The 22664-nt window shown below is 49.4% G+C and overlaps 3 protein-coding genes across 3 annotated transcripts in view; 2 read left to right on the top strand and 1 right to left on the bottom strand.

Moving 5' to 3' along the window:
• rlf (RLF zinc finger) overlaps nt 1-7249 on the top strand; it is a 33197-nt gene extending 25948 nt beyond the window's left edge. Inside the window, exon 8 of the mRNA XM_061244810.1 lies at nt 575-7249. Within this exon, the coding sequence (XP_061100794.1) occupies nt 575-5959 (5385 nt within the window). The 3' untranslated portion in view covers nt 5960-7249. The remainder of the gene's footprint in view (nt 1-574) is intronic.
• Nucleotides 7250-8572: 1323 nt separating this feature from the next.
• LOC133105482 (dynein light chain Tctex-type 1-like) lies at nt 8573-11535 on the bottom strand. Its single transcript, XM_061215622.1, has 5 exons — nt 11426-11535; nt 11090-11131; nt 10486-10609; nt 10074-10151; nt 8573-8989 (listed from the first exon to the last, which is right to left on the bottom strand). Exons 1-5 carry the CDS (start codon nt 11447-11449, stop codon nt 8919-8921), a joined length of 339 nt encoding a protein of 112 aa, XP_061071606.1. The 5' UTR covers nt 11450-11535; the 3' UTR covers nt 8573-8918.
• A 518-nt stretch (nt 11536-12053) lies between these two features.
• zmpste24 (zinc metallopeptidase, STE24 homolog) lies at nt 12054-21547 on the top strand. The gene is made up of 10 exons (XM_061244754.1): nt 12054-12478; nt 12919-13065; nt 13511-13597; nt 14408-14524; nt 14891-15043; nt 15584-15725; nt 16835-17025; nt 17814-17918; nt 18318-18461; nt 19227-21547. The coding sequence occupies exons 1-10, from the start codon at nt 12371-12373 to the stop codon at nt 19449-19451; spliced, it is 1419 nt and encodes a 472-aa protein (XP_061100738.1). The 5' UTR covers nt 12054-12370; the 3' UTR covers nt 19452-21547.
• Nucleotides 21548-22664: the final 1117 nt, after the last annotated feature.

Genomic DNA, 22664 nt, shown 5'->3' with positions numbered 1-22664 from the left:
TGAATGAGAAGCATCAATTGTACAGCGCTTTGGATAAAGGCGCAATATAAATGCCAACCATTTACCATTTTACCATTTGATTGTCTTGCTCTGATGACTCGTCTTTTAACCTGTTTTTAATGGCTTTTCCCTTCTTGCCCAGGGACTGCAGTTGAAAACTCGCCAGTTGGCACAATATTACACAATATACATTAATAATAATAATACTGGCACATTTATAGTAATGTTGATTGTGTGCTGTCTCTAAAAAAAAAAGAAATTTGTAATGAAAATGAACATTTTGGCGCATGTCCGTTTACTCACTTATGACCCCTGTCTGCCCCTGGTTTACTCTTATGGTTCTGACCTCTGACCCCTGGTTTACTCTTATGGTTCTGACCTCTGACCCCTGTCTGCCCCTGGTTCACTCTTATGGTTCTGACCTCTGACCCCTGTCTGCCCCTGGTTTACTCTTATGGTTCTGACCTCTGACCCCTGTCTGCCCCCTGGTTTACTCTTATGGTTCTGACCCCTGTCTGCCCCCTGGTTTACTCTTATGGTTCTGACCTCTGACCTCTGACCCCTGTCTGTGCAGGCGGAGCAGCTGGGCCTGGCCGCGTCGGTGGAGCTGTGCGTCCGCGCCCTGCAGCTGCCCCGCCAGGAGGACGCCGAGACCAAGACGTCCGTCTGCAAGACGGTGGCCTGCCTGCTCCCCGACGACCTGGAGGTGCGGCGGGCGTGCCAGCTCACGGAGCTCCTGCTGTGCACCTCCCGGGCGGCTTTCGCCTCGCTGGAGGAGCTGTACCTGCGGCCCGACCAGAAGCACGATGAGGACGCCGCCCTGGTCCCCAACAGCCTGCGCTGTGAGCTCCTGCTGGCCCTCAAGGCCCACTGGCCCTTCGACCCCGAGTTCTGGGACTGGAAGACGCTGAAGAGGCACTGCCTCCGCCTGCTGGGGCTCGAACCCGAGGCCGAGCCTGAGGAAGAGGAGGAGGAGGAAGTGCCGGCGGATGGCGGGGGAGCGGGAGCGGGGGAGATTAGTCCCGAGGCGCAGGAGGAGGCGAAGGACGAAGAGGAGACGCACAGAGGTGTGGCGGCGAGGAGGGAGGAGCCCAGCAGGTCGAGGAGGTCCAGCGGTGGCAAAGACTGCAGCAAAGACGCCGCTGAGGCCGAGGCGAAGAAACGCGTCCCGGGGGAGGACAAGGAGGCGCCAGCCGCCCAGAAAGGAACGCCGCCCAAGAAGAAGGCTCCCTCGGAGAGGTCCCTGCGGTGGCAGAAGTACAAGTTCTTCTGCCTGATCTGCCAGCGGGAGGTGATCGAGGCCCGCATCCTGCACCACTCGCGCAAGCACGTGGAGGACGGCGTCTACACCTGCCCCGTCTGCCTGCAGAAGTTCCCGGCGCGGCAGGAGCTGGTCACGCACACCAGCGAGCACATCCAGATGCCCGCCCGGAGGTCTCTGCCCCAGAAGAAGAAGAAGGTGAAGAAGAAGGTGAACCTGCGCAAGGAGATGGATGACGACGACGAGCTGGACGACTCCCTGGAGCCCGGGGAGATCAGCCTGGACCCGTCGCTGCTCATGTACTACCAGTCCACCCAGGACCCCGACGTGCTGGAACACCTGCTGGAACAGGCCGCCTCCCAGCCCAAGAGGGCCGCCGACGACGACCACATCACCTTCGAGTACATCGACGCCCACTTCCAGCTGCAGGACCGCGAGGTGTACCCCTGCCCCGCCACGGGCTGCGGGAAGCACTTCAAACAGTTCAAGTACCTGAGCGTTCACCTGAAGGCGGAGCACGACGGCAGCGGCGACGGGAACGTGCGGCACTACCTGGAGATGAAGGACCGGCGGGAGAAGTGCACCTTCTGCCGACGGCACTTCATGACCGCCTACCACCACCGGCGGCACAGGCGGATGCACTACGGCGACCGGCCTTACACGTGCGTGGTGACGGGCTGCGGGGCCCGGTTTGACGCCACCAACGAGCTCATGGCCCACAAGCAGAGCCACGGCTTCCGCTTGAGCTACCGCTGCGAGCTCAAGGGCTGCAGCCTGACCTTCTGCGACCTGGGCCAGCTCTACCACCACGAGGCCCAGCACTTCCGCGACGCGGCCTACAGCTGCACCAGCCCCGGCTGCAAGAAGTTCTACTTCTCCAAGAGGGACTTCCTCAAGCACTTAGCCACTCACGGCATCACCTTCACCGAGGAGGACTTCGCTGCCCAGAGAGAGAGGAGGAGGAAGCCGGCCGACCCTTTCACCGAGGAGTTCAGCCCCACCAAGAAGACCGTCCTGGAGGAGCCGCCAGGAGACGACGAGACCGGAGAGGCAAGGTGCTCCCCTGCAAGCAATACCACCTCCTCCACCACCTCCCCCTTCTCCTCCTCCTCCTCCCTCAAGGAGCCCAGGGGCACACTGACCTGCGTGGCGGTCTGCTTCGACGGCAGGAAGTTCACCTGCGGCTTCGAGAGCTGCGGCCGGACCTTCACGCAGGCCAGCGACGTTCAAAGGCACCTCAAGTGCGTGCACCCGGGACAGATCAAGTCAGAGAAGAAAGGGCAGAAAAGACTGAGCAAGGTGAAGAGTTGGGGAACGAGGGAGAGGGACATTAAAATCGAGCAGGGCAGCACTGACCGGAGCGCACAGGCGCATCCCAGTTGTGCCCAAGGCGTGTGCAAGGAGAGGTCCTACTCTCCCGCTGCGGAACCCCACAAACCTTTCGTCCCGCCCCCTTCGAGCCCGCCGATCGACGACACCCTAAAAGAAGTGTTGTTGGGCCTCAGCCGGCTCAGCCTGAGGGCCTCTAGCCCCCGGAGCTCGCTGTGCGATACTTGCCATCCTATCTCAGGGTCTTCCGTTTCACAGGTGTCTTCTTCCCCCACCACCTCGAGTGCCAATGCAAGCCCCTCCGCTGCCACCAAAGCGTCACGGAAGAAAGCTGCACCTAAACCCCAGCCTGCTGCCGAAAAGCAAACTCCTCCCCAACCACCGCCACTGACCCCACGGACCCCCTCCCCGCCCCGGGGCCGGCCACCGCCGCCCCGACGAATATCGGACTTTCTGGTCCAACCCTCCACCAAGCCTTACGGATGTGAGGTCAAGGGTTGCTCGTTCAAGAGCGTCACCACCAATGCCCTCAAGGGCCACTACCTACGGAAACATGGCTTTTCCAGTGAACGCCTGAAGGGGGTAGACATCTTGAAGTCCAACAAGTTTAAGCCATTCAAGTGCCACCTGTGCCCCAAAAGCTACCGGCAAAAGTCAGAGCTCCGGGTCCACTACCTGCAGATGCACGACGTCAGCGAGTCCGTGGTGGAGCAGATGAGCTGCTCCTTGAAGAGGCGAGAGGAGGGCAAAGCCCCAGAACCCGCCAAACCCAAAGTCAGCCCTAAGCAGGTCCCCCAGACGCCGAAGAAGCAGGTGGGGCGGCCGGCGAAGGTAGAGGAGAGGGCAGTGAACGCCTGGCAGCAGAAACACTCAAAGAAGAAGGGCGGGATGTGGGTGCTGAAGTCGGAGCGCGAGAACGGCATAGTCAAGCCTGCCGACAAGAGCAAGAAAATGGACACCAAGTCCGTCGCCAAGACGCCCTCCCCGGCCTTGCGGGATAACTGCAAGGTGGTGGAGGAGGAGGAGGAGGAGAGGGCATCTCGAGAGGGCAGGGGCAGTCGGCGGTTGGTGGCGAAGGGCAACCTGTGCTACATCTTGACCAAGTATCACAAGCCCTTTCACTGCGTGCACAAGGACTGCAGCTCCGCCTTCACCCACCAGAGCGGCCTGGTGCGCCACCTGCAGGCCGTCCACCGCTACAACCGCTCCCAGCTGTGCCTGGAGGAGGACCTGGAGCTCCAGCACAGCGTCGGTGTCCGGAAGGGCGATACCGCCGCGTCGAAGCCGCCGCCGCAGCGCCTGCACTGCAAGCACAAGGGCTGCGGCAAGCACTTCCCCAGCAACTCCAGCCTGTGGCAGCACTGTCGCCGGCAGCACGGCACCGCCGACCGGCACAAGCCCCCGTCCCCGCAGACGCCCCCCAGGGCTCCCGAACCCGAGTCGGAGCCCAACACCCCGCCCAGCTCCGAGGAGCCCATACCGCAGTTCAGGTGCAGCTACGGCGACTGTACCGCCACCTACCACCTGTACAGCAGCCTGCTGCGGCACACCAGCCACGTGCACCGCAGCCAGCCGCCACAGGGGGCGCCACCTCCCCTGCAGCAGCAGGTGCGCTGCAGGTTCGAGGGCTGCACGCGGGTCTTCTCCCAGAACTCCAGCTACATGAAGCACGTCTTCTACCGCCACTGCGACTACTACGACTCGGTGGTGCTGCGTCTGCAGAACGCCCACAAGAGGGACAAGTCCGCCAGCGGCTGCCAGAAGAAGCTGATTGTCAGCGCCTCCCCGAAACGGCAGCCGCCGTCTTCGCCGCAGAAGAACACACCAAAGCTACCTCTCAGGCACTCGCTGAGGCACTGCCCCAAGTCTCAGGAGGCCATCAGGGTGGAGGAAGAGGAGGAGGGTACGGGGGAGAACACGGAGGAAGAGCCCGTGGAGGAGGAACCCTCGAAAACCCCCCGGCCCAGAAAAAGTGATCTGAAGCTGGTCTACCGCACCCACGAGGAGGCCCTCCAGATGTGCCAGGACCGCTGCCTGCCCGTGGCCTACCCCTGCATGGTGCAGGACTGCGACTCCGTGCTGACCGTGGAGCGCAGCATGCGCCGACACTACCTGAGCTGCCACCACATGTCCACCAACGTGTTCAACGACAACCAGGAGAGGCTGGTCAACAACGCCGAGCAGCTGGAGGAGCTCATCCAGAGGAAGTCCGCTCCCCCGGCCCGGCCCTGTCCGCCGTGCCCCGGCGTGGCCCGGGCGCCCAACGGCGTGCTGAAGGTGGAGTACCAGGCCGAGCCGGAGAACCCGGGGGGCCTCTCGCTGCCCATGAGCCTCCACTCCATCGAGGCGGACCCCGTGGACAAGCAGGAGCCCCTTAGTTTCGGCGGGGAGGAGTCTGTGGCCAAGTGTGACGTGGCCGTGAGCACTGACGACCTATGCACCAACAGCTCGCTCCACGTGGAGGTGCAGGAAAACGGGCACCATGGAGAGCAGGTTAAGGAGGAGCGGCCCCTCCTTGCCCAAAGTCCACACAGCCCAACGCCCTACCCAGTCCCTGCCCCCGTGGACCTCTCCCCGCCCGCTACTCTCCGAATAACCCCCAGCGGGACCCCCACAGACTCTCCTGACAAAGAATGTGAGAGCACAGCATCCAATGCTACTGCAAACGTCGACAGCCCTGTCGCCCCAACCTGCCAGCCACTTAAGTGCGAGAATGAGCTCCCCGCGCCCCCGCCCTCTTCCTCGACGCCCCCCCCATGCCAGCCCACCCCAAAGGACGTCTCGCCACCGGCCCCCGCCCCGTCACCGCGCCCCTTCGACCTGGCGGCCTACAAGCCCATGGGCTTCGAGTCGTCCTTTCTCAAGTTCATCCAGGAGAGCGAGAGCAAGGAGGAGCAGACTGCGGAGGGCGGGGCCTGGGGGTCCAACCCCCACCCGCACCACCACCCCCCGCACCACCTCCACCGCCACCGCAACCACCAGAACCACCAGAACCACCATCGAACGCCCCCCGAGCCCCTCCCTCCGGCGGCGTTGCCGCGGCGTTGCCGTGACTCCCGCCGCCGCGGCCGTTCCGTCAAGGAGAACAGCCAGAGGCGGCTGACGGTCACCGTCACTCGCAGCCGGAGGCCCCGCCCCCTGCCGCTTAAGCCCCTCCTCTGCGCCGGGGAGTACGCCTCGGTCCAGAACCTCCGCTCCATCCTGGACCGGGCTCTGACGGGCTGCGGCGACCTGGCCATCAAGCAGCTGCAGTACCTTCGGCCCGTGGTGGTTCTGGAGCGGTCCAAGTTCTCCGGGGCGTCCTCTCTGCTCGAACTGTTCCCCACGAAGAAACCCGAGAAGCTACTCCGTGCGAGCCGTCACCGTTGACTTCTTGAACTATTTAGCCGATGGACAATGTTTTTTTTTTTTTGGGTTTTTTTTTTTCGCGTGTCAAACAATTAAGAGACTTCCAGTATTTTTTTCTATCAATTATATGGTTACTATTACTACTATGGTGGTTTATTATAATTATTATTATTATTATTGCTCTTACAAATTGCCAAACTGTCAAAAAGCTCAAGTACCTTAATTGAAATATAGCAGGTATCAGTTTATACATGTATAGAAAGATGAAAGATCTACTAACAGATGTTTTGTAGAAGTTTTAATTATCAGTGCTGCCATGTACATTTTGTTGGTATGAAAAATTTTCCTGAATCAGTATCGTTCTCATGCTCTGGCCTTTTTGAGTTTTATGTTTTCTAAAAGTATTGGTAACCGCGGGTGACCAAAGCGGTTTTCCCATTTGTTGGAGCTCGTCAGTGGGCAATTCAGACTTTATACTTCCCCCAAAAAAAGATTTAAAAAAAACAAAAACAGGCTGTGGTTATGTTTAATGTACTCAATTTTCTAAGTCTGTATTTGGGTAAAAGAAATTACCCTACTTTCAAATATATTATGAGTTAAAATGACTCCCCTTGTGTATTCTGTGGGAAGCTTCGCATCTTTGGTTTGTAACCAACATAAAGTATTATTTTTCATCTTGGGTGGATAAATCTTTGATGGTCAATAGCTACAATTTGATATGTTGTACCAGTTAACATGGCTGAGCCTTTTAGCCCCAAATGTGGATGAGTTTGCCCGTCTAAGCCACTGCTGAACCAAAAACGTCTCAGCTATAAGAGGCTGATTGATGGCAAAAAAAAAAAGAAAAAAAGGTTTTACAGCCAAAGTGTATTCGCCGTAACTCAACCTGCGACCTGTTTTCGGTGTCTTTAAATGAATCGGGGCCAGCCGCCTGTCATTTGAGACACGCCCCGCTTCAACAGCAAACCGTACAGCATATCAAATTGTGGAATGCCCCATTAAGTCAAGCTTTTGTGTAACATTTGTGTTGCCTTATTTTTCCACAACATTTTCAACTTTTCAGAAGGTGAATTATCAGGTGGAACCCATAGCAGTATGCGCGGAGGTGATGCATTGGTACTTTAACATGAACTAGAAAACCCCTGTCAGTAGAGCCACGTGTGGATGAGAGCTTTTCATAGACGATTTGTAAACGGAATGACAGCAAAAGAAAACACAAGTTTTTGTCTTTTTTTCTTTGTTTTTTTTTTGTTTTTTTTTTTCTCCTACAAGTTCAAATAAATGATTCAGTGAAATGGTGCTAAACTAAAACACTCAATTTGCATGGTTTCATACATTTGTTTGTCAGCGTGGAATGGTTGTAAAAAGATGAGTTGATGGTCCTCAGAGGCAAAAGGGATAATTTATACACATGCTGTATTAATGTCGCCGACCTTTATACCAGACTTACGCACTTTCGAAATGACTAATTCCAGCATTCAAACTGGTTGAACAAGAACGTGGAAAACAGTGTAGACTTTCATTTTTGGAAGCTTTTATTTCAAAAGCAACTCGTTACAATGTTATATGCGGATACTTTATTCAGTGAAAAACCAATTTAAGCGGCCATTCTTTTTCTGGTACCTGCTCTGAATGTAAACGACTACTGTACAACTTGTAGAGTAACGAAACAGCCTTGAACGGTGTCTCGGCTCATAATATGCTCGTGTTCCAGAGTTTATCATACAACGCATACATATTGTGCATATGCATATTGTGTGTGTGTGTGTGTGTGTGTGTGTGTGTGTGTGTGTGTGTGTGTGTGTGTGTGTAAGAACCTTGTTTTCTTCCCTCATCCCATTTTTAAAAATGCAGAGCTCATCGAAATGGAGATGACGCCATCCATGTTTGAAAAGCCTACTTCATATCCAATAATGATAGTGCACTTGTATTGTTATCATAAAAAGGAAAACTGCATTAAAAAATGTTTTGTTATTTTAGGTGCAGAATAAACAAAAGGCTAATGTGGTCTCTCCATCCCCAGAATGGATCACTTCAAAAGCGGACATTTTGCAGATGCTACAAGGGAGAGGGCCAGTCCTGTGAACCTGTTTTACTGCACAGACAGAAAAAATATAAAAACAACCCATCATGATTTCTTGATCATATAATTTCCCTGCATAAATGTTTTTAAAATCATATAAATGAACATGTTTTGACTGAATAGCAGCTTAAATCAAAAGTACACACCTCTAACTAACACTGTGTTGAGGACTGCCCATCACACCCATCTCTGATGACCTGTCGCTGTTTAAAGTGTTGTGTTGACTGCACTGCATCATTTCCTGTTTTATCAGGACATTTTTATCCACCGAGCCAGGTCAGAGGTCACTCTCCCTTCCTGTACCGCTTAGTTCTTTGTGCAAACTGTAAAGACACCACTGAGTTGACAGTCAACTTTTAAAAAGTAACTTGGCACATTCCATCCTTGAAAACAAAAGGATTGCACAGAAGTGTAAAGGTTTCCTATGGCACTGTAGATTTTGGACATGGGGGGCTGTTTTCTTTTAGGACGTCTTTGGGGGGGGGGGGGGGGCAGGGGGAGCAGCACTGTGAGCCCCACCCATGACAGGACGTGTGATAATTGAAGTCAGAAGATTAGAGGGTTGTGAGAGGCCTGGGGACCCAGGCAGTGTGTGTAATTACAGTGCGCTTTGGGTACTTATCTTAAAGCTTACTGTCGGCCTTTTCCCTGGGGATTACGTCGAAGATGTTATGGTGTCTGGGGGGGAGGGGTATTGATGAGGGAGGGGTTTGGTGGTGAAACACAGGGACTGGTGTACAGGTGTATGATGGAGCAGGAGTGCTAGAGACATTTCTGGTTTTAGTTCCAACCTTGCGGCCATTGACGGGTTATCATGAACGTTGAATTTTTCCAGAAGGAAGGAAAACCAGGAATGTCTCCAGGATCAGGGTTGGGAAGACTCGGAGCAGGTGCCCCTCAGACAGCTAGCCCGAAAATGCTGACGATGCAGTACATGGTCTTGTTCTCCCATTTCACTGTGCAGCTTCCTACAACCAGGGGGGAGAAAAAAAAATCATGGTTTTCAAAAGTAGGGAAATAATGGAATAACTCCTAAATAGCCCTTATGACAGGGATTTTCAAACTCAAATCCTTTGCATCTGCTGAATTCCAGGTTCTTAAAAGACCCGAGTAAGATTCCACACGCATTTTTTTTTACTTTTGTATTTTGTCAACACGTGCTGTGGTGTGCGTTTTTGTTTTCATGTAATGAATTTTAGTTTTTCTGGTGTTGAAAGAACATGTAGCAAGCTGCCGGTGTTTCCTGTCCTCTGTTTCAATTTATGGGGTCCTATTTTTATCTTGAGTGTTTCACAGATTTGCCATGCTATAAAATGTCTTCCAGTAACGTTTTAATTTCAAGCAACTTTGGAATGTGACTGTGCTTCCCTCTACTGGTTGTGAATTGTAAAACTTACTAACCCCGAAGGCAGGGGTGCACAGCAAGGGCCGACCCGCTTCAGGACTTTGTGCCAACTTCTGCTCTCAATTATTTTAATTGGCGAAATAATATCTTGATGAAACATTTAGATATTGCACCAGCTACAGCCGCAGACTGCTAGTGTGTCCTAAAGATTTTACTGTGAAAAGTACAGGAGTTAACCAGCATCATTTCGAGAGCCGTCGGTAAAATAAATTAAGGTAATTGGTTGGAACAAAAACCAGCTCGCCGACTGGCCCTCCAGGACCCCTGCCCTAAGGACAGGATATTTGAACGAGACTCTGTCCCATTTGTATGGGAGATGTATTCTGTACATGTATACAGAATTCTCCATGCATTGACATTCAAATAGAAGTAACGGCACTAGTTACATTGCACATGTAGTAGTTTTGAAACACATTGCCTTTGAAACCACTCAAGTAAGGTAAACCTAATCCATTCCAAGTATTCACTGGTCTTTAACAATGAAGTTGAGCTATTTCTGTACTTTTTTTTTATTTTTATTTTTTTTATCGGGTTATAACCACTCATTTAATTATTCCACTAAGTGGAGTCGACTGGATCTGGCATTTAGGTTCTACGGAGAGTAGAGAACAGACGTGTGGAAACGGGGGGGGACCCCCCTGCTTTACCGTCCATGGTGTTGTCCCAGAAACAGGAGCTGGCGGTGTGCAGTCCTGCACCATTCTTCTGCAGGATGATGCAGGTCACTGGAGTGGGGGAGTGGGGGAGTGGGGGGGAGTTAACAAGACTGAGTCACGCTCCTTTCATCTCTCTTTCTCTCTCCCCCTCTGTCTCTCTCCCTCCGTCTCTCTCCCTCCCTCTGTGTGTGTGTGTGTGTCTCCTCCCTGTCTCTCTCTCCCTCCCTCTTTCCCTCTGTGTCTGTCTCTCGCTCTCTCTCCACCATATCATATCGTGAAACCAATATCGTGTATGGTATCGTATTGTATCGTGAGCTGAGTGTATCAGCCCACCCCCCTAGTACTGACTGCATTTCTGTACATTGGGAATGGGAATGGGAATGGGAATGGGGCAGGGGCTCACCAATATATTTGAAGGGCTTCCCCAGTTTGGTCAGCTGATTGAGACTGGCTTCCACCACACTGGAGGTCCACTGGTTTATTCGATTGTGCTGGTAGGAACTAGTGCCGATTGTGGTCTCCACCGCCTGTCAGGATGTAACAGGGAGACTCACGCCTGGCCCTGGTTTTCTTTCTTTCCAGGTAATTAACTGAACAATTAGTATGGATTGGCTAGTCTTCACACCTGACTCCCAGGTAAGGGAGGGTGGAAAACCAGCAGTTCTCGGCCCTGGAGATCAAACCGATTTGAGTAAAATAAAGGCACAAATGCTTGCTGCTGGGGTGGTACTCTACAGGTGTATAGAGTATATATAGCCAGCAGTATATAATTCATTTGTACCTTTTTTTCTGTTTGGAAAACATTTGTACCTAAAGTGAACATTACTGTATTTTCAGGGTGGGAAAAAATGTACCTCCACTGTCACTTTATTTCTGAGAGTGAGGGGTAAAAAAAACATTGATTTGTAGCACAAGGGCAATGTGTTTGATATTTTAAAACATTACCACAACTATGCTAAGCCAGGAGATTTTGTTGTCATTTTCGAGGCATAGCGTACTGTACTTACTTCTTTGATGATGTCTGTGATTTCATCAACAGCAAACGCATTCTAGAACATGAAAAAATGTCGCACACTTATTTAACTTAGATGAATTTATTCTGCTAAAAGTTTTATTTTAACGATAGTTTTTAAGATATAAAGTTACTTGTTTAGAAAAAAAAAAAAAAAGTTTTCTCGTGCAATTTTACCCAGCAGCTAACCAGATTTCAGCTTGCCAAAGAATGTCTAGTTTTATTCAGCATGGTAAAATCACGAATGACTTCTTTGCATGCAACTTCCCAAAGTTACTGCCGCTTCTAAATAGCAATGTATATTGATTCAATAGTAACAAATATTGCTTACCTCCTCTGATTGAAAGTCGTCCATTTTGAAGGTAGCTATGGCCTTGTGTTGTTTAGTGTTGCCTAGCAATTGCCCAAACGCATGTTTCCTGGGGCTTTGACCGTGGGTTCTCAGGCGTTTCACGTGAATGTGCAGCGCAATTCGTTCAAAGTGTAGACAAAGAATATAGAGTTGAATGGAAGCAAGTCGCGTATACATTAGATACATTAGAAGTGCGGAATTCTTAATCCGCAGGAGTAACAACATATATATATTTTTGGCGATGTAAAGGAAGCTAAATCTAAATATGTATACACGGAAGTACCGTTATGGCCTGCAGTCATAGTGACAGTGGTCAGAAACAGACAATTGAATGTTAAAATGAATGTATATTTCAAAAATATTAAAGTTTCGTTATATAAAGCATTCTGCATGAATGATACAGAAACACAATTATGAATACTGATTTGACACTGATAAATGTAATGATGATGTTAAAGCATCCATGTATAAAATAAATCTCAGTGAATTTGACCGTACTTGGCTAGTAAATAGCGAGGTTCGCATTTAATCTGAAAAACCTTCACTGACGGGCGAACTCCCTTTTAATTAGCTGGGTAGGAACCATTTTTACTAGTGTAAGGGAACGAGTTGTTGGTGCACCTGGTTGTCGGAGGGATCGAAACTGAACGTCTAGTACAGAACTGGCATGAATGGAAACGGGGAAGAGATATAGCATGAGTTGTCATTGTTAGCTAGGGAAAAAAAAAGATCTTTACATGTGATGTGTTGATGTTTAGAATATATTTTCAACTGAATGATTGAATGAAAAATATTGCTGCTAAAATATATGCCAAGCTCAGGTCTTTGACAGTAAAACAAATATTTTGCTGAAATTGGGAAGCGGATTGATTGGAAGACTTAGCCGACTAGCAAGAAGGAAGATCACTGTTAGCAAAGTTAAAGATGCTACAAACAATAATTGAACTTTCTATCGAAAATAAGATATTTTATGCCGTTCTAGTGTTTTCATGGACAGTGTATCTATGGGAGGCCTATCTATCCCACAGACAGGTAATTTCCAAGGGAAGTGGTTTCGTGACTATAGCTAGCTAACGTAGCTACCATCAGACATCACCTTTGCTCAGTTAGCCTACCTTGCTTGTTAACGTAATCTCATTTGCTGCTTGATCGCTCAAAGATCAAAGTCACTTTTTAAATCATCCGAGTTGATTACTATGCAATTGAGACGTGTGTTCACTGTTAGATGTAATTGAATTACACTGTTTGATGACTTGAGCTATCTAGCTAAATAACTATTTGTGAAATTAGCGAAGATGGATTTCGATTTAACTAGATTTGAGGTAGCCTCTTATTTAACATGTAAATAGACTTTTCTACGCGGGGCATTCCTCGTTTGCCTAATAACATTCGTCTTAGAATGTTTAGCTAATAATGTATAAGTGATCAGATTTTCAGATCGATTTGAAGATGATTACTTTTTACAACCTCAGCGGACGATATACAAGTCCACTACGCATGTTCCTGTGGAGTTGGGGAAGATCATGGACTTGGAAACCTTCGAGAAATCGCGCCTATACCAACTGGACAAAAGCAACTTCAGTTTCTGGTCTGGACTGTATTCCGAGACAGAGGGAACGGTGTGTACCGTCAACTGTGTGACTTGCACTAGCTACTTGAGAAAGAGAAAGCTGGCAGTCTTCTTCGTGCCCAGCTCTAGTCGTAGCCGGGGTGTATATCACGAATAAGTGTTGTTGAGTTAGCTGGACAAGTTAGCCGAGTAAAACCTGGAACCCTTCCAAATCTGGAACATGGACTGAAGTAAAAACAGCTGTTCCGGGGTTTACTCTGTGAATGTATGTAGCTAACCCACTAATCCTGCTTCGTGATGTACCACCCTGGTTTCTTGTTATTGGCTTTCACATTGGCAATGTGTCATTCAATATCGTGAATACCGCATGCACACCACACTGTATGTTAACAACGATCGTTGTATTTGATACAATATTGTGCTCTGGCCGTTTAGACCTATGCGAATTAAATGTCTGCTATGTGAATTAAATGGTTGCTATGCTTTCTGTTCAGCTGATCCTGTTGTTGGGCGGAATCCCGTTCCTCTGGGCCGCGGCCGGAGCTGTGACGGGGCGATTCGGACTTGGGTCTGAATATGAGGTGGGTGTAGTCAGGTGGCGCGGATAATCTTTAGGGGAGGCTGTGAAGTCGTAACATTACAATGTGGACTAGGGCTGCAGGATACATCGTGTATTTATCGTCATCGAGATATGAACATGCGCAATGAACACGTCTTAAAATAAAAATATGTTCTGGGAAGTTGATTGACTGTTCATGTTCAATTTGTTCAATAATAGAATGTTGGAAATTCTGCTTTCCCCCCCCATTTATTCAGTGCGCATTGTCTGGGGTCTATGTTAGCAGTGTACATAAAGCAGAAAGATGTTAGAACCGTGCACACTTCAATGTTTGTTTATGTATCGCAAGTCGTATCGTCATCGCAATATTCAACGACTTGATTGCGTATTGCATAGTTCCCTCATATCCTGCGGCCCTAATTTGAGCATCTTGTACCTTAAAACGCGTCCTGGAGAACACGTTCCCCTTGTTGATCTCATATTTGTTCCTGGACCCCATTTCACGTAGCAGGATTACGGAGTAATGCTGGATAACCGTGCAGAGTAAAACACGGACTGGTCTTCAGTCAGTTCTCCATGAAGCTGCTTCATACCAAAGACTATAATCAATTTTCCCATCCTTAAAGTTGGTGGAAAGTTTGTTTAATGAAGCGAGTCTCTGTGTGGTCATTCAACGTGTGTGTGCGGTCAACAGCTTGTGTCCCAGAAGCCACGGATGTTGTGTGTGTGTGTGTGTGTGTGTGTGTGTGTGTGTGTGTGTGTGTGTGTGTGTGTGTGTGTGTGTGTGTGTGTGTCCCCTAAAGTTCACCATGGCCTGCTTTCTCCCCCCCAGATCTCCCAGTCTCTGGTCTTCCTGATGCTGGCTACACTCTTCAGTGCCTTCACTGGCCTCCCCTGGAGTATCTACAGCACCTTCGTCATCGAGGAGAAGCACGGCTTTAACCAGCAGGTGCCTTCACGCCGCGTGTACACTGAGAGACTCAGCATCATAATCATTATTATTATATATATATTTTTTTAGCATAAACAGCTGGATGTTTAAGCGTCTTGCTCAGTGGTACCAGGGCTATGCCTTGGGACACGAGCCAGCTGGTCCAGCTTCCACTGAGCCATAAACATTTGGCCCCTCGACTTCCAGATGTTTATGTTTCAGTAACAAATGTTATGTAGTTTATGCTTTGATCCAAAGTGACTTCCAGTTGATTAGACTCCCCAGGGGCCAGTCCCCCCCCCCGGAACAATGCAGGGACAAGCCCCTGCTTGTCGCCTTGTGTCTTCATCCTGCGCCGTTTTCTTCCCCCCCTTTTTCTCCCAGACCCTGGGCTTCTTCCTGAAGGACGCGGCGAAGAAGTTTGTGGTGACGCAGTGCATCCTGCTGCCCGTCACCGCCCTGCTCCTCTACATCATCAAGATCGGCGGCGACTACTTCTTCATCTACGCCTGGCTCTTCACCCTCGCCGTGTCTCTGGTGCGTCCCGCTCGCCGTGGGGGCCGTCTAATTTTCTCGGGCTCAGCCCTGCTGCAGACCGCTGTTTTCGGGTTCTGGTAATTGCTTTTCATATTGTGCGTGGGGTGGTGTAGTTTCAGGTTGCTCAGGAGTTCTCTTGTGTGGTCGCTGTGCAAAAAAAACGGGTCTTATTCATGTGGTAACTGCAGACCAACCAGGTCTTATTTGTGTGATAACTGCAGACCAACCAGGTCCTATTTGTGTGATAACTGCAGACCAACCAGGTCTTATTCCTGGGATAACTGCAGACCAACCAGTCTTATTCATGTGATAACTGCAGACCAACCAGGTCTTATTCATGTGATAACACACACACACACACACACACACACACATATACATACACACACACACACATACACACACACGCACGCACGCACGCACGCACGCACGCGCGCACAGAAGTCAACCCTCAGTCCTGGGAAATGGCTGCAGGGATGGATGATGACGGGATGATCATGTGACTGCATGGTCATGTGACCCTCTGCGTGTGCGCTCCAGGTGCTGGTGACTATCTATGCGGATTACATCGCCCCGCTCTTCGACAAGTTCACCCCACTGCCAGAGGGGGAGCTAAAGGAGGAGATCGAGAACATGGCCAAGTCCATCAGCTTCCCCCTCACCAAAGTCTACGTGGTGGAAGGTACGTTCCGGGTAGAACCAGCGGAAGGGTTTCAGAAGGCAACGTGTGTGAGCGTTCCCAGGTGTCCCAGAAGAGCGACCCATGACCCCGTTACTGAAATCACGGTCCTCCAGGGCTGAGAACTGCTGCTTTTCCACCCTCCCTTTACCTGGGAGTCAGGTGTGAAGACTAATCAGTAGCACTGATTCTTCGGTTAATTTTCCTCATGTGCTTGCTATTTGCGGGTTCAGACCTGGTTTTTGTCTCTTTTTTTTTTTTGAACATCTGTTACTCAAGAGCATCTTGGTGTAAAAAGCCCTATGCACATGAAGTTTATTTGATTCATTTCCTAGGAGAGAAGAAAACCAGGGCTGGATTTGGATTTAAGGGCCAGATTTGAGTAGCCGTGACCTCACCATCATGAGTGGTAGTAATTAATGTACAGTAGTGCTCAAAAGTTTACATACACTTGTTAAGAACAGGTACAGTATGTAAACTTTTGACCACAAAAGACAATAGTCTTACTCAATAGTTAATTAATCGTTTGTTTTTTTGTTTTCTTTCCTGTGTCAGTGCATTTCTTGATTATTAATATCTATCTGATTTATTAAAGCTGTTTAATGTACAAGGTGAAAATAATTTTTAACCCATTCTAGAGGATGGAAAAGCCTGACCAGAAAACTCAGCCAATTGCAAAGTCTCTAAAAGGTCTTTGATTGGATAGTTGAAATTGTAGTTTTGAAATATTTATCTGACAGATGTGTTGCATTAACGGATTTTCCTTAACCACGATATCAGGCTTTTCCAGTTTTTTCACCCAGATTAATTATTATTATTATATTATAATTATAATTCCTTGTGCACATATTATATTAGTCCTCAGTGACTAAGGGAGTGCAACCCTTTGTGCAAATGTATGTGCAATATGGTAAACTAAACATGTCTGTATTTAATGTTGTTGTTAAGCTGTTGTGATGCACTTTACCTGCATTAAGCAGAGCGAATTACTTTAGCATTTTCACAGAGTATCCTTTTACACAGCTGGATACGCACTGAAGCGGGCTAATCGGGTGCATTGGCTAATGTAATGCACAGTGTGGAACCGATGTTGTTTGTGTCCGCGTTTCCAGGGTCCAAGCGGTCGTCGCACAGCAACGCCTACTTCTACGGCTTCTTCAAGAACAAGCGCATCGTGCTGTTCGACACCCTGCTGGAGGACTACTCCCCCCTGAACAAGGCAGGGGAGGCGCAGAGCGAGCCCAGGGAGGAGGAGGAGGAGGAGGAGGAGGAGGAGGAGAGCAAGCCCAAACCCAGGCCCAAGGTCAGAGAGAGGTCACGCACACACACACACACACACACACACACACACACACACACACACACACTCACTCACTCACTCACACATTTACTCACTCACTCACACACACTCACACATTTACTCACTCACTCACACACACTCACACACACTCACACACACTCACACACACACTCACTTGCACATACTCTACTCATACTCGCACACACCCACGCCCGCATACGCATACGCACACGCGCACACACACACACACACACACTCACACACACACACTCACACACACACACACACACACACACTCTCTCTCACACACACACACACACACACACACACACACACACTCACACACACACACTCACACACACACACTCACTCTCTCTCACACGCACACACACACACACACACACACTCACACACACACACTCACTCTCTCTCACACACACACACACACACACACACACACTCACACTCACACTCACACACACACTCACACTATCACACACACGCACACACACTCGCACACATATGTGCAGTCACTCGCGTGCATGCACACGCACACACGCACACACGCAAGGACTAGGACACTTATCAACATTAAAATATTGTTTGGGATACAGTGTACGATCTACTTATTAGGCAGATCATTTTAGTAGACCAGTAGACCTCGCAGTGAAATGCTCCAGTCAAGCTGCTGCCTCAGGGGCTGCAGGAGGGAGGTGGAGAGCGGGACCGATCGGACCCGCCCGACCTCACCTCACCTTCTCCTTCTCCTTCTCCTTCACACCCCCGTGCAGAATAAGAGACAGGGCTGCAGCAACACCGAGGTTCTGGCCGTTCTCGGGCACGAGCTGGGCCACTGGAAACTGGGTCACACTGTCAAGAACATCGTCATCAGCCAGGTAAGTTCTGTTTGAGGTCCCCTCTCCTTCCAGGTAGGTTCTGGTCCAGTGCCCTCTCCTTCCAGGTCCCAGGTGTGCCATAGGTAACCTTTCTGCTTCACTCTGGGAGATGTGGCCAAATGACTGCAGGATTGAAATGTACAGGAGTTACACACTGTCTGCTAAATAAAAGTGTATTGGTCAGCTTGGTCTGACAGTGAGCTGATGAATTATAATATGGAGTAGATGTTCTCAGATCTTTACACTCCAAATTATAACAGCAACTCTCTCCTTCCCTTTCTTTCTCTCTCCATCTCTCCCTTTCTCTCTCTCCATCTCTCCCTCCCCCCTCTCTCTCCCCATCTCTCTCTCTCTCTCTCTCTCTCTCTCTCTCTCTCTCCCTCTCTCTCTGATGAACAGATGAACTCTTTCCTGTGCTTCTTCCTGTTCGCTGCCCTGATTAGTCGGAAAGAGCTGTTCCTGGCTTTTGGTTTCCACGACAGCCAGCCCACTCTGATTGGCCTGATGATCATTTTCCAGTTCATCTTCTCTCCCTACAACGAGGTAACATTTTACTATTAAAATCAAAGTCAGAGCTGTCCTTCATATCGCCCAGGCTAGCCTCGCGTTACCGTATCTCCCCGGGGGTGTGATCATGTGATCGCCTGGATGGGTGGCCGTCCATAAACCAGTGTCTGTGCTCGAGGGTGGAGTTTGAGCGCCCGTTGCCTTCTGGGTAACACAGGCTGGAGATTCAAGCCAAAGGCGTCCAGTGACGGGGTTGCATGTGTCTGATGTCTGACCGGTGACTGGCTGATAGACTTTCACACGAGCTGTACGCTATCTCGCTGACGGTAAACAGTGTGGTGGCCTTCCTCGTGGAACGGCTGCACCAGGAGGATGGAGACCAGTGCTGGGATTCGAGCGTTAAACGGGGGAAAGTAAAGCCAGATTTTGTCCTGTGCGGCCAAGCCCAGACCTTACGATCTGGCAGGCCACAGCATAGTGGTTAAGGTGCATGACTGGGACACACAAGGTCGGTGGTTCGATGTCCTGGTGTAGCCACAATGAGATCAGCACAGCCGTTGGGCCCTTGAGCAAGGCCCTTAACCCTGCATTGCTCCAGGGGAGGATTGTCTCCTGCTTAGTCTAATCAACATTAAGTCGCTTTGGATAAAAGCGTCAGTCAAATGACATGTAATGTAATGTCCCAATACTGGAGAAAATCATGCTATTGATGTGCCCATTGATTGTGATGGTGAATGCTTGGAGGAGCTGATTGGCTCCCCCGGTGAGTAACCCCGCCCCCTGTGCCCCGCCCCGCCCCAGCTGCTGTCGTTCTGCCTGACGATGCTGAGCCGGCGGTTCGAGTTCCAGGCGGACGCCTTCGCCATGGCGATGGGCCGGGCCTCCGAGCTCTACTCCGCCCTCATCAAGCTCAACAAGGACAACCTGGGCTTCCCGGTGGCCGATTGGCTGTTCTCCACCTGGCACTACTCCCACCCCCCCCTGCTGGAGCGGCTGAGGGCGCTGGGCGGGACCAAACGGGACTGACGCCGCCCCCACAGGAGGCCCCGCCCCCTGTAGCCCCTCCCACCACCAGGAACTTCCCCCATGACATCACCTTCATCCTCTCTCGCTCTCTCTCGCTCTCTTTCTGTCTCACTATCTGGCTGTGTCCGCATACTTGGCATACTACTCCTACTATTCACTCGTACTTCAATGGAAATGAGCCTGTAATTTAGTATGAGTGGTGTGCGGTTTCACTTCTCTCTCCATCTCTTTCTCGCTCTCTATCTTTCCCCCCTTTTCTCTATCTTTGCACACTATCTCTGTCCATCTCTCTCTCTCTCCCTCTCCCCCCCTCCCTCTCTCCCTCACCCTCTCTCTCTCTCCCTCCATCCCTTCCCCTCAGCTCCTCTCTCCTCTGCCACTGCAGGCTCCTGCCTTTTCTGCAGAAGGAGTTTAAGCATGACTGAAAGCACACACAGACACACACGTACACACACACACACACACACACACACACACACAGGCGAGACCCTGCTGTGTGGGGTCCCCCCCCCCCCAGCTCCTCTCTCTGCCACTGCAGGGCTCCTGTCTTTTCTGCAGAAGGAGTTTAAGCATGACTGAAAGCACACACAGACACACACATGTATACACACACACAGGCGAGACCCTGCTGTGTGGGGTCCCCCCGTCCCTCGTCCCCCCCCCCTCAGGTGAAAACCGAGCCCTTCAGGTCAGGTGACCCGCGGCAACACCAACCCGGGCCTTGAGTGTGGCGGTTCCTCGACCTACGGGAGCGGATCCGTGTTCAGCAGGGAATACCCCTCGTGTGTTCCCCGTACGTGTCCCCGACAGCTTTACCTTTTTACCGGGTCGTTTTTCTATTATTATTATTATTATTCTTATTATTCTTTTAAAATTCCCACAGCCCCTGTGATTCGGGGTATCCGTTTCACTGGCTGTGAAGCTTATGAAATCGACCTGCTCGTTTTTACCCCTTTAACATATCATTCCATTACGATCCTGCTCTCTTAACCACGGGGGGGGGGGGTCCCAATCCTGCCTGTGAGGGGCTGGCGTGGGTGCAGGTTTGTGTCTTTGCCCAGCACTACAGCATCTGATTCAAGTAACTCACTAATCGTGGTCTTCAGTTAAGTGTTTTAGTGCTTTGCTAGAACAAAAAACCTGCACCCACACTGGACCTTTTCGGGGACGATTGGACACCCCTCCCGTCTTACGATCTGTCATCTAATTCTTGCTTGTGTAAATTTTATTGGTTTGTAGGGGAGGGAGGGGGGTAGAGGGGTGCAAAACCAGCTTGTTCGACCCAGCGAAAGTGTTTAATTTAGTTTAATCTACGGAAGTATTTAATTTCGACGTTGAATGGCTTGAGAGTGAAACGGCCTTGAAGAGTGTCAGGTTGATGGGCAAAGAAGGGGTGCCTGACTGGTGTGGTCTGCACAGGGTTGCGTGCGTGCGTGCGTGCGTGTGCGTTACGTGTGCGTATGCGTGACCTGAAAATGGCAGTCCAGGTGTTTGGCCTCTGCACGGAAAGCTTTCAGGCAGCAGTGAGGTTTAACTGAGCCAGTTCTCACAGCCCAAAGCGTACTCAGCTTCGCATTTATGCATCAGCTCTGGTCAGCAATTTTTAAAATATCGCTGGGGCTTATGAAAAAAAAAAAAAAACAACAAAAAAATACATTTCTTTTACGCTGCGGTTTCAGTAATTTGTAACGCACATGAGAGTTTTTTTTATGTCCTTTTTTTTGTAAAAATTTAAAAAGTGAAATCTGAAAATGAACAAAAAGGGGGGCTTACTGTTAAGTGTAAATATTTAATTTGGGGTTATCGCATCGATGGCAAAAGAAAAGATTGAGGGATATTTAAATGGGGATTAGGAGTCTTCTGTTTTTGTGTTTTTGACCTTGTTTAGTTTCTTTTGTGTTTCTGTGCCTGCGTATGGTGTGTGGGACGTGTGACTCTGGTCTGTCTACCTGCTCCGGGGGGTCAAGGGGTCATTTCCCAGAATGCAGTGCTTCTCTGGCCAACAGAAAGCACCCTTGCACACCATGTTAATCTTGTGTTTTGGTTTGAAATAATGTACTTTTCTTGCAACATTGTGAATAAAGACATCACAATGACTTGTATGATTGTTGGCAAGTTATTTCTCAAGAAAAAAATTTAATAAAATTTCACGCCTCATTCATTTTGCAGTGCATATTGTCCTTTTTTGTCATGATCAATTCTCTGTTCTATTATGTGAATCTTATTCAGCTGCAAAAGTAAGAAATGTAGCTTAATGCAGTGGAATCAGTTGCCAGTGTCAATATACCACATATAACACTGATTTGTAAAGATTTTAAATTATCATGTTTCCTATATTTCTTGGTCAACCTTTTCGTAGTCCAGCCCTGGATTTCTCATCCGTCTCCACCTATTTAATTACTTAGAAATGCATATACAGTGCAGTCCGTAAGTATTTGGTCATTGCCACAAATTTGGCCATTGGATCCGTAATCCAGCACAATGTGGATTGAAAGCATGACTATGAGGTTAAAGTAGATCTTGTCAGCCTTAGATTTACAGGGTATTTACATTCATATTGTGAACCATGTAAGAATCACACTTTTTATACATTTACTAATAGTTTTATACTGTATCACTGTCCAAATACTTACGGACTGCACTGTAGTTGCAGGACCACAAAGGACACCCTTCACACATTTCCACTATGCTGCAGATTAACCCATTTTGTGTGGGGGGCAGATTCTTACTGCCTTACTCTAGTGAATCTTTTTTCAAAATATAATTTCATGTTTTTACTCCAGTCCCAGAAAGCAAAAGGGCAAAAGTGAGCTGCAGACAGTTGGTTTGAACATATATAAGGCATCTGATAGGTCTAATAATAAGACAAATCCATATTAGGCATCATTATAATTATATAATGATACAAACTGGAAGGTTGGTGGTTCAAACCCAGGTGTAGCCACGATAAGATCCATGCAGCTTAACCCCACACTGCTGGGGGGATTGTCCCCTGCTTAGTCAAATCAACTGTAAGACGCTTCGGATAAAAGTGTCAGCTAAATAACAAATGTAATGTAACCTCTATCTGAAGTTATGTTCAGGTCAAGAAGTCCCTTGTGCTGCCCGGAATTAAACCTGGAAAATGCCCCCAGTGCATTTTTTAAGAAAAAACCCTCACGTCTGCATTTTGCCTTAACATCAGCAAACACGCAACATCGTGACAACCCTGTG

Source organism: Conger conger, chromosome 1 (genome assembly GCF_963514075.1).
Source record: "Conger conger chromosome 1, fConCon1.1, whole genome shotgun sequence".
Classification (NCBI taxonomy): Eukaryota; Metazoa; Chordata; class Actinopteri; order Anguilliformes; family Congridae; genus Conger; species Conger conger.
The sequence above is the reverse complement of the archived record's forward strand: the minus strand, read 5'-3'. Positions and strand labels throughout refer to the sequence as shown.

What these genes read in the sequence shown, in the direction of transcription:
- LOC133105482 (XM_061215622.1), bottom strand. Translation starts at nt 11,449, where the DNA reads ATGGACGACTTTCAATCAGAGGAG. An exon ending in ACGACTTTCAATCAGAGGAG is followed by an intron (nt 11,132 to 11,425) that starts GTAAGCAATATT and finishes TTCATGTTCTAG; the next exon opens with AATGCGTTTGCTGTTGATGA. An exon ending in TCACAGACATCATCAAAGAA is followed by an intron (nt 10,610 to 11,089) that starts GTAAGTACAGTA and finishes ACATCCTGACAG; the next exon opens with GCGGTGGAGACCACAATCGG.
- zmpste24 (XM_061244754.1), top strand. Translation starts at nt 12,371, where the DNA reads ATGCTACAAACAATAATTGAACTTTCTATCGAAAATAAGATATTTTAT. An exon ending in ATTCCGAGACAGAGGGAACG is followed by an intron (nt 13,066 to 13,510) that starts GTGTGTACCGTC and finishes CTTTCTGTTCAG; the next exon opens with CTGATCCTGTTGTTGGGCGG. An exon ending in GACTTGGGTCTGAATATGAG is followed by an intron (nt 13,598 to 14,407) that starts GTGGGTGTAGTC and finishes TCTCCCCCCCAG; the next exon opens with ATCTCCCAGTCTCTGGTCTT.